Source organism: Sinohyriopsis cumingii, unplaced genomic scaffold, assembly GCF_028554795.1.
Source record: "Sinohyriopsis cumingii isolate HCF-2022 unplaced genomic scaffold, ASM2855479v2 utg002626l, whole genome shotgun sequence".
Taxonomy (NCBI): domain Eukaryota; kingdom Metazoa; phylum Mollusca; class Bivalvia; order Unionida; family Unionidae; genus Sinohyriopsis; species Sinohyriopsis cumingii.
This window is the reverse complement of record NW_028316261.1, coordinates 310,274-323,681: the sequence shown is the minus strand read 5'-3', so window position 1 is coordinate 323,681 and position 13,408 is coordinate 310,274. Positions and strand designations below refer to the sequence as shown.

Here is a 13,408-nt window from a genome sequence, read left to right as displayed (position 1 = left end):
TTCCAAAACGATTCAACATAATTAGATATTTGCCATTAAGGAAACACGTTAAAAATATTTTAAATTACGCCCGCTTGAAGTTCGTGATAACATGTATTATTCTACAACCTCAGTACATTCTGCATGAATATCACTTTAAGATAAAGAACGGGAAAGGCGTTCATTAATCAGATACGTTGCTATGTCGCATAGGTGTTGTTTCTTTGTATGAAATATGATTCTTACGACCGGACATAGTGACCCGAAAATAAGACATGTAACTGATAAAGTCTTTGTGTAGTATAAAGGACCTATACATTTTCACTAATTTATATTCTATTTAAAACAATCATATTTTCACGGAGAAGTGTTTTGTCTCTACAGGCAGGATACGGTCTTCCTAAATACATGTCAACGATAAAACAGAGCGAGAATATCCCACAGTAGTTTTAAGTCGCTATCAAATGTATGCCATTCAGAGGCGACGCCGGGGGGGGGGGGGGGGGATGGGGTGTAGTCCAGAGTTAACTTTTTTATGGTTTTTTTTTTTTTGTTGTTTTGTTTTATTTTGTTGTTTTCTTTATTTGTTTCTGTTTTTTGCGGCTGAACTTTTCAACATAATCCACCTTCAACTTAGTGTAACGGGGTAACGGGGACAGTTCTTAAAAAAGAACGTATATATAGGTCTTGGTTGAGGGTAACTGATAAAAACTGTTCTCTGTGGCAAATTAGGAGCGCTGTTTAAGAACATTGTCCCCAGACGCTTCAAACTGTCGCGCTGCCACTGATCCCCTTTTATAATATTGACACAATCTCTTTAAAATATGTTTTACTGCTTGTATTTATGGGGAAATATTAACGAATTGAACTTTATTTTCTTTTCATCGTCCAGATGGTCTAGGAAGCTGTCCTTCTGGTTGGAAAGAGAGGTCTGGAAGCAACACTTGTTATTTAATTACGGATGTTCATGACATGCGAACATTCGATGACGCTGACAAACAATGTCGTCTCCAACAGTCACACCTTGTCAAAGTGGACTCCATCCCAGAAAGAGTAAGAAATAATCCATCAGATATAACTTTTCCCTTGAATGTTTGTAATGGCTGAATTATATCTGGCTCGTTGGTGAATATTTATTGTGAGCATGTTTATTCTTGTTAACAATGGATGTTATTACATGTATTAAACGGTATTTTACTTCTCGCTGGCCGTTTTCTAACAGGTATGGAATTCATCAAACTTTGTTTGAGCACAAGAAGGGAATCTAATCAGAACTCATCGCTTCGAATTTACACATGTATTGAAAATCTAGCTTCCAAAATTCGGTCTCAGAGGTCGTAGTTTTTATGAATTCGATGCTAGAGTTTACATATGAAGTGTGAGGCCATGTCCAGCTGCCTCATAATCATGCATACCTCTTTGATCAAAGCTTGTGGAAAGATACGAAGGAACAATTGCTGTAATTTGTAGTAATCTGGAGTCCAACATAACATGGTGCAACATTATAATATGATCATGCTCTAAATAATCCCGGATAAAACAGGCGAGCAGTATATCAGTCTCTTATATCAATGATTTATTTTCATTGTTTGTATCGACATTCTCCATGACAGAATGGTTGGGTCATTTAATTATAAATTTCAGTAAATTAGACTAATGTTTATCCAGTAACATCAACAAAACATTACACTTCATTCTAACCAGCTTTGGGTTGTGTCATAATTAGACGGCTTTGCTTGGCTGTGAACAAACAGAACATATTCGTATATGTAAAATTAAGCATGGGACGGTGTTCGACTGACAAACACGTTGTAACAGTGGGGTTCTTTTATTCACAGAGGTAGGTTGTATTGTCTCTTTAATGGGTAGATAGTCGATCGAAGAAATGTTCAATTTGAAATGCAAAGACAAAATGTCCTCACACATAAATTGAGCACTGAAATTTCGCTCCTATGTGCAGTAGTCTATGGTCACACCGATTGTCTTAACATAGCATATGTGCTTTATGTACTTATCAGTCTCAACGTAATAATAAATCCGTGCACGATGCATTCATTTTGTTCATTTATTACTTATATCTGAGAGAGAGAGAGAGAGAGAGAGAGAGAGGTTTTTGTCTCACGTTGCACATAATTACCTCCTTGAACTGTTTCATTTCGAATTCACTATTCACGATTATACTCGTATGGTTGTTGTTTTGTTTTTTTGGGCTAAGAGTCATCACTTGTAGCAAATGTACAATTTTACATTTTCAAACCTTCTTTCAAACATATATATTTGCTACACCCTAAAAGGAGAAACATATTAATTTCGAAAGATATATAAGCCGCATTAAATCATATGTGTCCGAAATCTGTGCAAGAAAGGACACCCATTTATTCGAAGGGATATACTTCCTTACCATGGCAGCACTAAATTATTAATTCGTACGGTGTGGACGTTTAATTTGGCTAGGAAGGTATCCATCCCAGAATCACGTGTATTTTTGTACACAACAATAAAGCTTATGTCCTGGCATGCACATGCGCCAGATCATGTGATGTAAATCTTTCTTAGCAATCGGAGATTATTTTAAAAAAATCATGTATAATGATTTTAATGAGATTAAATTTGCAGAATATGGACCGTAAAATACGGCCATCGTTGTAACCGCTGCGAACGGGTATATCGTATTCAGGAGACTTTCAAGGGAGGCAACATGTGATAGCACTAGCAAGTCTTATAAACTATTTATATTCACTGTTTTTTATAATATAAACTATTTCAAAATAATGTGTTTTATAGAAATGGTACACATTCTTCATGTAGATCAATTCTCAGATTTTTACTAAACAGTAAGAGTAAAAAATATCGTATGCAATCAGTGGCGAAACAAAACGTTCTCGGCGGCCCAGCAAAATAGAATTCTTAGTCCCCCATCAGAAAAATGTTGTTTCATAATTCTAGGTTAAGTGGCATTAAAAGAGGTCAATTTTTTCTCATCTATTTTTCAATATCACCAAGAAACCTCACTGCATTGGTTCCGTTATACCAAAAGTCAACTGCTTCTCATTTCCCATGCCACATCATACGAAGCTTCCTTCTTTCTAGCCAAACAAGACTTCAGGCGTTTCTACTTTCTTTGTAAACTATACAAGACATCAGGTGTTTCCTTTTTTCCATAGAATACTTCAAGCGTTTCTTATTTCTTTGTAAAGAACAAGACTTAAAACGTTGCAATTTTCTTTGCAAACCTAACAAGATTGTAGGCGTTGATTCTTTCTTTGTAAAGCGAAAAAGACTTCACGCGCTGCTTCTTTCTTTGCTAACCAAAGAAGATTTCAAGCGTTTCTTCCTTCTTTGGAAACCGAACAATACGAGCGTTTTGGAAAGCTCTTACTTGTTTACATTAACTCCAAAGGAAGCAACATATGCAAATAATCTAAAGAATATGAAGCTGTTGATTACGTTACTCTGTGTGTGTGTGTGTGTGTGTGTGTGTGTGTGTGTGTGTGTGTGTGTGTAATAATTATTTTTAGTGAATCTCAATTCCACTACAGTGTCGCTCAAATGACTATATGACTATACGTGCATGTTTTTTAAAATCACTTTGGAAACCGTCATAATACAGGAACTTTACATTGTACAAGATCTTTGATCTGCAGTGTGAATAGTTGCAATCATGATCTACATAAATTAACGTTATCTTTATGTATTACAATAGGACTGGTTGAGACGGGAAATGGACTACCTTCGTCAGACACAAGGACAACATCATTTCTGGATTGGACTGGAAAACCGACCACGAACAGACACTATTGATCACAAATGGCACGATGGAACACCCTTGGATACATCTATCCTGTAAGTGTCAGCTCCATCTAATGAGTGGGGCTGTATAGCGACCCTGTAATTATTATTATTATTATTATTATTATTATTATTAACGTTTTTGTCAAGGTCAAAACTGAAAGGTGAGCCATGGTATCTGGAGAGCATAAATATATTGAATACACATATAAAATACATATATTGAATGCATATATAAAATACATATATTGAATACACATATAAAATACATATATTGAATATTGAGCAGGCTTGGATCAAAACATATTAAGAGATTATGATAACTCTATCTTTTATTTTTTTAACGAATAAGGACAGAATATCATTGTTGGACATTGGAGTTTCGTGTTCATAAAAAGACTTTTCTAGGGTACATAACACATTTTGAAATAAAACAAAATTCGGATAGAATGATTTTCACCATATTTTATACATAAATATTCTTTCAGGATTTCGTCCGTTTAAGTAGTTTTGTCTTATAATCTATTTTAAGTAAAATTAAAGTGATGGTTATATAAGTATATAAGAATATTTGTGTAAAATGCAGTTTTATCCTTTTTGTTTACTTTTTCTACCTTTTTGGATATGCCTACCTACCTACCTACATACCTACATACATACGTTCCTACGTACGTACATACATACATACATACATACATACATTTTGATTACGAGTTCGACGCTCAACCAACAGGGCTATCTCCTCTGTAACATACTTCGATGCATGCCTTACCGTATGCCCCACTGCATGACACCATACATTATATGTAACTTGTGTCCAGTGAATCAATCTTGCTTATTTGTTATATGCATCCTCATGTTGATGGAAACAAACGTTTATACATCTATAATTGCCCGCCGACATGAATTAGTCACTTAGATCTTTCAATAGGATGTAAATTAGAAAGTACTAAAATAACGTAAGTTTGTTATTTTGTTGGGGGTAGGGTGTGTATGTGCTAACATGAATGAGCAACAACTTTCAATATATGATTACATGGTAAATTAAAACAGACCAAACTCATTTAGTGTAAATTTCATAATAATACTTTTAACAGTCACTTCACAGAGGTGCCGACCATCAGCAAAATGGAAAACAAAAGAAACAAAATTATTATTATTATTATTATTATTATTATTATTATTATTCCACAGGCCGTGGGGAAATGGTCAGCCTGATAACACTGGTGGGTCAGAACATTGTGATGATCTATGGGACGGTGACCTCAATGACAATAACTGCAATCAACACTATCCCTACATTTGCGAAAAAGATAAATGTAAGTGCACGCTCGCGTGTGTGTGTGTGTGTGTTATCTTCCTGGGTCCATGTGCGTGTTCTGTACTGAAACGTATGTATGTATGTAATGTGGTTTCACAGAGGTTTTAGTATAGATTCAAGTCGTGTGATCTATTGTGAATTCATTAACTAGATGTGTATATATTTTCGTGAGTTTCATGCAGAAAAGATATTTCCATAGTGTTTATAATATTTTTTTGTGGATTGTAAGTTTGAAAAGGAGACGGGAATAATGGAACATAATGCCTCGCTACAAATATCATATTTAAGACACGCCCATGCCGTCTATAAAAATGTAGTTATACTTTGCCTTTCCACGTAAACATACGGGAAAAATAACTGTCTTTCCACGAAGATGTAACTGGAAAAAATAACTCCTGTACAATAACGATAATAGCTGGATAATTTTCCTGTAATAGACAAGACATTATTTGACCATCAGCAGGAGGCATACAGCACTGAAAATTTTATTTTAATAAAATAATCATAAGCCTCAAATAAGACTATTTACCGTATACGATAAACATCGAACTTTGTAATATATTTCCGAATTAAGATGTGTGGAAATCAGTGAATTAATATCAGTAATCTTATTTCTTTGCAGTCTGGAAGGCACCATACAATAAACCAAATTCAAACCCAGCAGTGTTAACTCCAACCACCAGACAGACACTGGCACCAACTACACGTAAGTATACATGAATCAACCTTTTACTTCCAGTATAACCTCTTATGTCGTAATTTATAGCAAATCAGTGTTCATTCGAAGGGATGTTCGTGATTCATAACAACAATAACAGGAGATTGTACCGTGACTGTAAGTTTGTTTATCCTAAAGAACAACACCATCCATGCATGTTTTGTGCATGGTTAATTTACATAACTTTTAGTATGAATGCACTTGTAGTAATACATGTGTAGTTTTACATTTTATACCCTCTCCTCAAAATAAACGTACCGCTTTGAATCACCTTTCACACAAAAGTTAAACGGTCTGTAAGTGCATAAATACCTTACAATTATATGTATGTATAAAATAAATATGAGGAGACGACTTAAACATATTGTTACAAGCCAGGAGTATTTGCTTGATTGAGCAGTGTCAAACCCTGGCGCGATTTAGCTAGAAGTCACAAGTTTATCCCAAATTTCTGAAGACTTCTATACAACTTCATTTGTAAATTAGAAAGCCCGACAAGTCCATTCTATTCATAAATTTCACTATAATCAATGCAAGACCACAAATCTCACAACTTGCTAAATATACATCAAGTGCACATCTGCATGGTTTCTCTTCATCAACTTTCCGTACCGTCAGCAGTTCACGCAGTAGAAACTATACAACTATCCCCTAACACAAGGAAGTATTTTAACTACGCTACCTTAGGCAAGTCAATTCATGGTGTCCAAGCACATCTCGCCAGTCGAAAAGCATCTCATTTGCCACTAAGGCGATATAATCGGTATCTACCGAGTCCCTTCTTTTTTTATTCCTTTGTGTAATTTACCGGTTTCATACCGTAAATACTGCTACTGCAATAATACCACCAATGTATACCACTAGATTTTAATAGGGAATATAGTATTACATGGACACTCATTCCGTTTTGACCTGAATTCACTACTACTGAACCATGGCATCATGGAAACTCACTAATACTTCACTCCGTGACGTTTGCTCCTTGTAATTGGCTAATTATTTCGGGCTAAGGAATATTTCCATTACACCGAATTCCAATAATCATACAAGTAATCACACAAATATAAGAATTCCATAAAACAGAGCGCTATAACCAAATGTGCATACTCCAAATTTATTACAATATATTTATTGAAACAATGCAAGTGGGATCGACTAGAAGGTGCTAATAATTTATCATGACCATACGAAAAATATTTTCTAATACAAATGATAAAGGTGCCTGGCATGTGTACACAATTAATTTTAAGTATACATACTATGAAGAAATGCAAACTTCTATTTAAATAGTGCGAGTCTGTGACCTATATCAACTGCTGCTAACAGTCCATGTACATAGTGTGTCTCTGACCTATAATGACCGTTGCTAACTGCCCAGGTTGAGATATGCATTAGCCGCTGCTAACATCAAAGTACATAGTGCGTGTCTCTGACTTTTATCAACCATTGCTAACAACTATGTACATAGAGCTTGTCTGAGACATATATCAACCGTTGCTAGCAGCCCAAGTAAATAGACCTGCATCAACCGCTGCTAACACACAGTACGTGTATGCAGGTTCATAGAGAGCGATCACGGGCCCTGGAGAAAAAACACCCGCACCTCTCCTAGCTATTGTTAAAACAAAAATTTTCATTTATAAAATTTACAAGTATTGTTAAGCCCGGGCTCCCTTACGGGCCCGGGCCCCGATGATATATCTCCGGTTGGCCCCTGCCCCTTCTTGTCGTCTCTGCGTGTCTGAGACCTGTATCAGTTGCTAACAGCCCATGTACATAATGCAGGTCTGATACATATATCAACCGTTGCTAACATCCCATACGCATAGTGCATGACTGAGACCTGTATCAACCGTTGCTAACATCCGATGGCAAAGATGCTGATTCACGTACTATGTTTCTACTTTTCTATTCAACTTAGTTTTGATATATTCTCATTTTTTTATTACATGACACTATGGATATCATGTTGCTTTAATCAAATTGCATATTTGTCATACATTTTCTATTGGACATAAGAAAAAAGACGTTACGAAGGGCGTCAAATACTGTACAGCATGAGTGTCCTACCTTTTTGCGTGAGGGACCATAGTGAATTTTATTTCTCGCTCTCGGTGCCGTTTATGAACTTTGCCTATTTTCTTTTACTACCAGTCGCCACAAGTTATTAAAAGTTGGCGCTCGGATTCTGGCCCGCAGGCCGTGTGTTAGACAATCTTGCTGTATAGGTACCTTTCTACACTTATTATGTACTTCTGTGAGAGGGAGCGGCAAAAGGTGAAGTTGTTTGCATTGGCAACGGGCACAATGGAGGGAATGTTTGCATACCTGTACGTTCCTTTCATATACAGTAGTTGAACTTCGTAAATGTGGTAATTATGGAAAATATGCACTATCTAAAGACGACAGCTTTCAAAATGGCTGCTTCCATGTGTTCGAAAAATGATACTGAACTAGTCCAAATTACACTAACATTAGTAATTATTATAATAAGGAAAACAAATTTTCCACGGTAGGCTATATCAGCTTCTGACTGCAAAAAATGAATTAAAAAATATATAAAAAGTAAACATGTTATTTGCTAAAAAAAAATTACAATTTACATTTGAAGTCCAGAAAGTAAAAATGACCAAGTGGAGCTAGCAGTCATTTGAGAGGTGTGATTTAGGGCCAAGCTGTATATTGTAAAGCACAAATTATACCCGATTAAATATACCAAAACTAAAGGCAGTTAAAAGTTATTGGTTTTTGTAGCAATGCCTAATAAACACAATGTCTGTTCTAAACAACCTGGACAATCTGTGACATTCGTTTCCTTTAAAACTCAGCCACACGCTAAAATAAGCTTGGCAGCTCAGAACCATGTCAAAATCATTTTCACACCTTCTTGGATGTATATGTTCACGTTCCGTATCAGAAAGCATTCTAGTTAATTAATTTTTAAGAAGAAAACAAACGTTCTTGGCTAAGAATAGATGATCATAATCGAGTCACTGTAATGCTGTAATGTGTGATATGCACAGAACGTCATTTCTTAAATAATGTACATATACATGCAAAGGCGGGTACTCTAGCAGTTCAGAAATCAGAACATCCCTGGCCGTTTTCATCAAGTTGAAAAAGCTTGAAGAGTGCGAATACATTTTAAATCAATATTGTAAATACTTTAAGGTTTTGTTAAACTAACTGATTTGCGTCACGTGATAACTATAAACATCACATTGATCTTATTTTGTATGTAACATATATGAGGCATGATGAATACTTTATTTCGTTATCAAGCCACGGCTTTTTATACCATAGAAGTCATTAAACTAGTTTTCTAAATTTGATATGCAGTCAGCGTGAATGTAAGTTCCTCTGTTGATAAAGGACGTCTATTTTAAAAGTGATATCATTAAAGCAAAATCAACGAGACACAGTATCAGGTATATCTATTAAAACCAACATTTTGTGAATGCTACGATGGAAGCTATTTTTGTTATAAGTAGTATGTGAACACATGTATTAAATGATTGCAGACGTCACGAGAAATGTAAACATTTTCTGCAAGTTTTTTTTTCTTGAAAATAATTTTACATTAAATGACTTACGTACTATCCAATACACACACACACACACACACACACACACATAAAGATAGATAGATTATGCTTATGGTTTGCGACGTGATTTTCCTTGCAGAGCCATATTTTATACCACCTCAGAAGCCTGGTGTTGGAAATGGTATTCAGATTGGTCAGAACTTCTTTGCAAGTAAGTACTAACTAAATGCTGATATGTTATCGCTGACATCGTCATTGTTATTGACAAAATACCACGTGTTTTACTTAGTTTTGTATTTAACAATAACGTGTAACATGTGTATATTTATAAGGATAATTATGATTCTTTACGATATATCAATAAAATCCCTTTGATATTTCCATCATTTTTGTAGATTATTTATGAAATCCATATGGTTCACTAAAACTACATTATGTTAGGCATTACATACATACATACATACATACATACATACATACATACATACATACTTGTGTTTGTGAAATAAAGCGCATTATACAAGATAAGACAACAATCATCGAGGTATCAGTGAGCAACTTAAACTGTTTTTGTTCTTACATGTACACGAGCAAAATTTTTGCCGAACAAATTGCTTCTTTGCCGCCTGCAGTTCAGATGATTACTACATTTAGTTCATCAATTATTGCATTAAAGAATGCATGCGATACTTTTTGTTCACAGCTGGATGCCTGCCTCTTCAAAATGGCTGCGCATCTAAACCTCTTGGAGACTACCAGTCATGTCAAGGCTGCCATTTTTACATGACATGCGCACCGAGTGGTATCTTCACGCGCCCTTGTCCGGCAACTCTCGTCTGGGACGATAACATCAAAACATGCTCAGCTTTATCGTCAACCTGCCAAGGCCCCTGAGCAATGCCGCAAACTGCAATTTTAGAATATCGAGTCCATATTTGGACTTGTATACTCTAATCCTTATTTATTGAATACACTTTTCTGCTTTGTAAATTGTTTTTTTTTTAATACTGGACCAAATCAATTCTGAATTTATTTATATGTCTAAGATTAAACGCATATTCATACAAGATTAGCACAGTTTATGGCCAGAGTCTACCAGACAAGACATTTGAAGCAATGAATAAACAAAATGCTTTGCGGCAATAGGTATAACGTCAACATGCTTTAGCGGTCAAACCCAGATGCTTTCTAGTTACACTCGCACATTATTTACAATATTGCCTTGCATCCAGTCTCCACTAATGCAACATGATCACCAAAAGCTGATTGCAAATGCATATTGGTTTGCACGATAAAGAACCTAATTGTTTTTCGCGTAAGTCCATTTGCCCATGCACAAAGTTATGCAATGAAGAAAATGTATAGTTGTGATGGAGTCACATGATAATTTACTAAGTCTACGGCATGGTGGTAAGTCACATAATCACATTAATATAACTGAGTTTGCACACTTACCTGTTTAAATTTGACTATCTGAAAAGAAAGGTGTCCAAAACTAGATTGTGCAACCGTCATTTTTGCATGCATCAATTAGTTTGCCACAAATTCGTGCACCTGCTATCTCTATTGTTAGTGATTAATGCTTTAATTTATTCGACAGGTAAATCACTAATAAAAGAAAGATATATTTTCTTTTTTCTTTAATTAATATTCCAATACCGCTTGAGTTTTTGTGTTTCATTTTTATTTCCAATCTTTGAATAATAGGTTAGCTTCTATAAAAGGAATACCTATCTGTAAAGACCATTTCGTTAAAGTGTCCAGGGTGACCACTATAGACAAGGCTTAGTGTATGTTACACATTTTGATCCAGACAAATGGTACCACTAAGCAAAATGTGAACCATTTTAACTATATTCCGCGCAGGTATCATATGTACTGAATGATATAAGTAAAAAGTACTTATATGTTACATGCAATTCAAGTTTCCCTCGTTTCGGCTGGATTAATTTTGTGACTTTGGGTCAACAACTGACGTGAGATTACTAATTTTGACGACTATCTGGCAAAACAAGTCAATTACATTAAACACATGATTGATCGTTTCATAATTTCGGAAAGAATTGAATCGTGAAAGATATTTGCAATATAATATTGGTATTTTACTGTTTTATTGGACACGGTATATTTACTTCTTAAGTCGATGACTATTGGACACGGTATATTTACATCATAAGACGATGAATATAAATTTGCCTATCTCGTGGGTAGGTACGGCATATATTGTGTTCTGAAATAAGTAGTATGTTGAATATATTTAAAGTGCATATTAAGCTTGTCTCTTGCATTCAGATAACTTACTCTTTTGAGAATAAAATGCTCTTTTGTACTTCGAGTTGTGTTCTTGTTATGCTTCAGTTCTATTTATATACATCCATTCTTATCTATCTATAGATTTAGCCGTTCGCCCATTCAGCATAATTATGTATCCAATTTATCTACCTTTGTATGCTCCTATCTATCTATCTATCTATATATCTCGAAAAGAAATCACTTGCGCTTGTGAATAAAGTATATAACATGTCATATTTTCATTGATTTTTATCTACTTCTTGTTTCAGTTGTTCAATATACATATAACTGCAATCTTTGTTTTAATTTTCTTCGGAAAATTCAGATATCACGAAGTGACTTATTGACGATTAAAATATCATCGCTAGTATATATATATATATATATATATATATATATATATATATATATATATATATATATATATATATATATATATGGTAGTTTCAATATCAAATCTCGATAAATTGTGTGTTTAAAATAGGCAGAAACTACCTACTGAGAAAATTTCCTACTTTAGAAGTTTAAATTAACTCGACTCAAAATATTCTCGTATACTTGTGACATTCTTTCATAAGATTTAATAAGAATTCATCCTCTTTCAGTACGTTATCATTAATTTTGAAATTCATCAATACAATTTATGAGATAAGATTAAATTTCTAAATTCATTGAAAATGTTCACATGAAATGTTCACCCAAAAAATTGAATGTATTCCTATAAACTATCCATAATGACAGGTATATTTTTTGAATCATAAAGCCAAAAAAAATTAATAGTTTCTTTTTAATCTTGTATTTCTGATGGGCTTTACCCTTTAAAATACAGTTAAATTACTTGAAATTAGTAAAGACGATTTGGCTTTCATATGATTCACTCATATATATATATATATATATATATATATATATATATATATATATATATATATAAACGTTGTACATTGAGATAGTGGCATGGCGTGATTTTAATGCTCTCCCAACGAAGAATAACTAGAATTAGTTTCCACAATCTACATAAGAAACAAGATTAAATGGAAATCGGTACAGGAACCCATATCTTCGGGCAGGCGATATAGCATTTTAATAAAAGGTTGTTAGTCAAACATTCGTGTATCACAACGGAAAAGAACATGCTGAAAGTTTTGCAATACAGAGACTTCTTTCTAATTGTATATTGGCTATTTACTAATTATAAGCTTGGCAAATTTTAATTACAATTAATTAGCAAAGTACTGAGAATGTGGTCTCAATGTCCTTTTGTGGCTTTACCATCCCAAAATGCGTGTATTAAAGTTAATAGACTCAATCAGAAATCAAAACACAGTGCATGTATTAAATCAAAATAAAATGAATTTCTTTGTTTTATTAAAAGGAAAAAACACATTACGAATTGTTATCAATATTTCTCGTGTCTTTTACTGATATGGTCCAAACATATCATTTGTAATCTTTTAAAGAATTCTACGTCGAACTGAGATGCTAAACTTGGCGTCGTTCCTGTAGTTTACATCCGAAGTTGGTTATCTGTTTAGTAGATGATTATTTCTTGTTTAAATTACCCAGTTCCCTGGTATAATGTTTTCCAAACTTCGCACTTGAAGCGAATCTTTCTAATCCCGCTAAAGGCATCAGAATATCAATTCCGGACAAAGTTTTATTCTTGGGCGTTAAATAAGATGCTACCTCCCATTAACCTTCTGGTAAGACAGTGCCTGTGTTACTCGTATCCAAGTAGCCAGGGGTCTAAAAACAAAGTTGAAC

The 13,408-nt window shown here is 34.4% G+C and overlaps 1 protein-coding gene across 1 annotated transcript in view; it reads left to right on the top strand.

The window, feature by feature from the left end:
* LOC149770143 (uncharacterized) overlaps positions 1–13,408 on the top strand; it is a 76,562-nt gene that overhangs the window by 15,860 nt on the left and 47,294 nt on the right. Inside the window, exons 7-12 of the mRNA XM_089949336.1 lie at positions 872–1,032; positions 3,683–3,822; positions 4,963–5,087; positions 5,712–5,795; positions 9,492–9,563; positions 10,056–10,238. Of these exons, the coding sequence (XP_089805462.1) occupies positions 872–1,032; positions 3,683–3,822; positions 4,963–5,087; positions 5,712–5,795; positions 9,492–9,563; positions 10,056–10,238 (765 nt within the window). The remainder of the gene's footprint in view (positions 1–871; positions 1,033–3,682; positions 3,823–4,962; positions 5,088–5,711; positions 5,796–9,491; positions 9,564–10,055; positions 10,239–13,408) is intronic.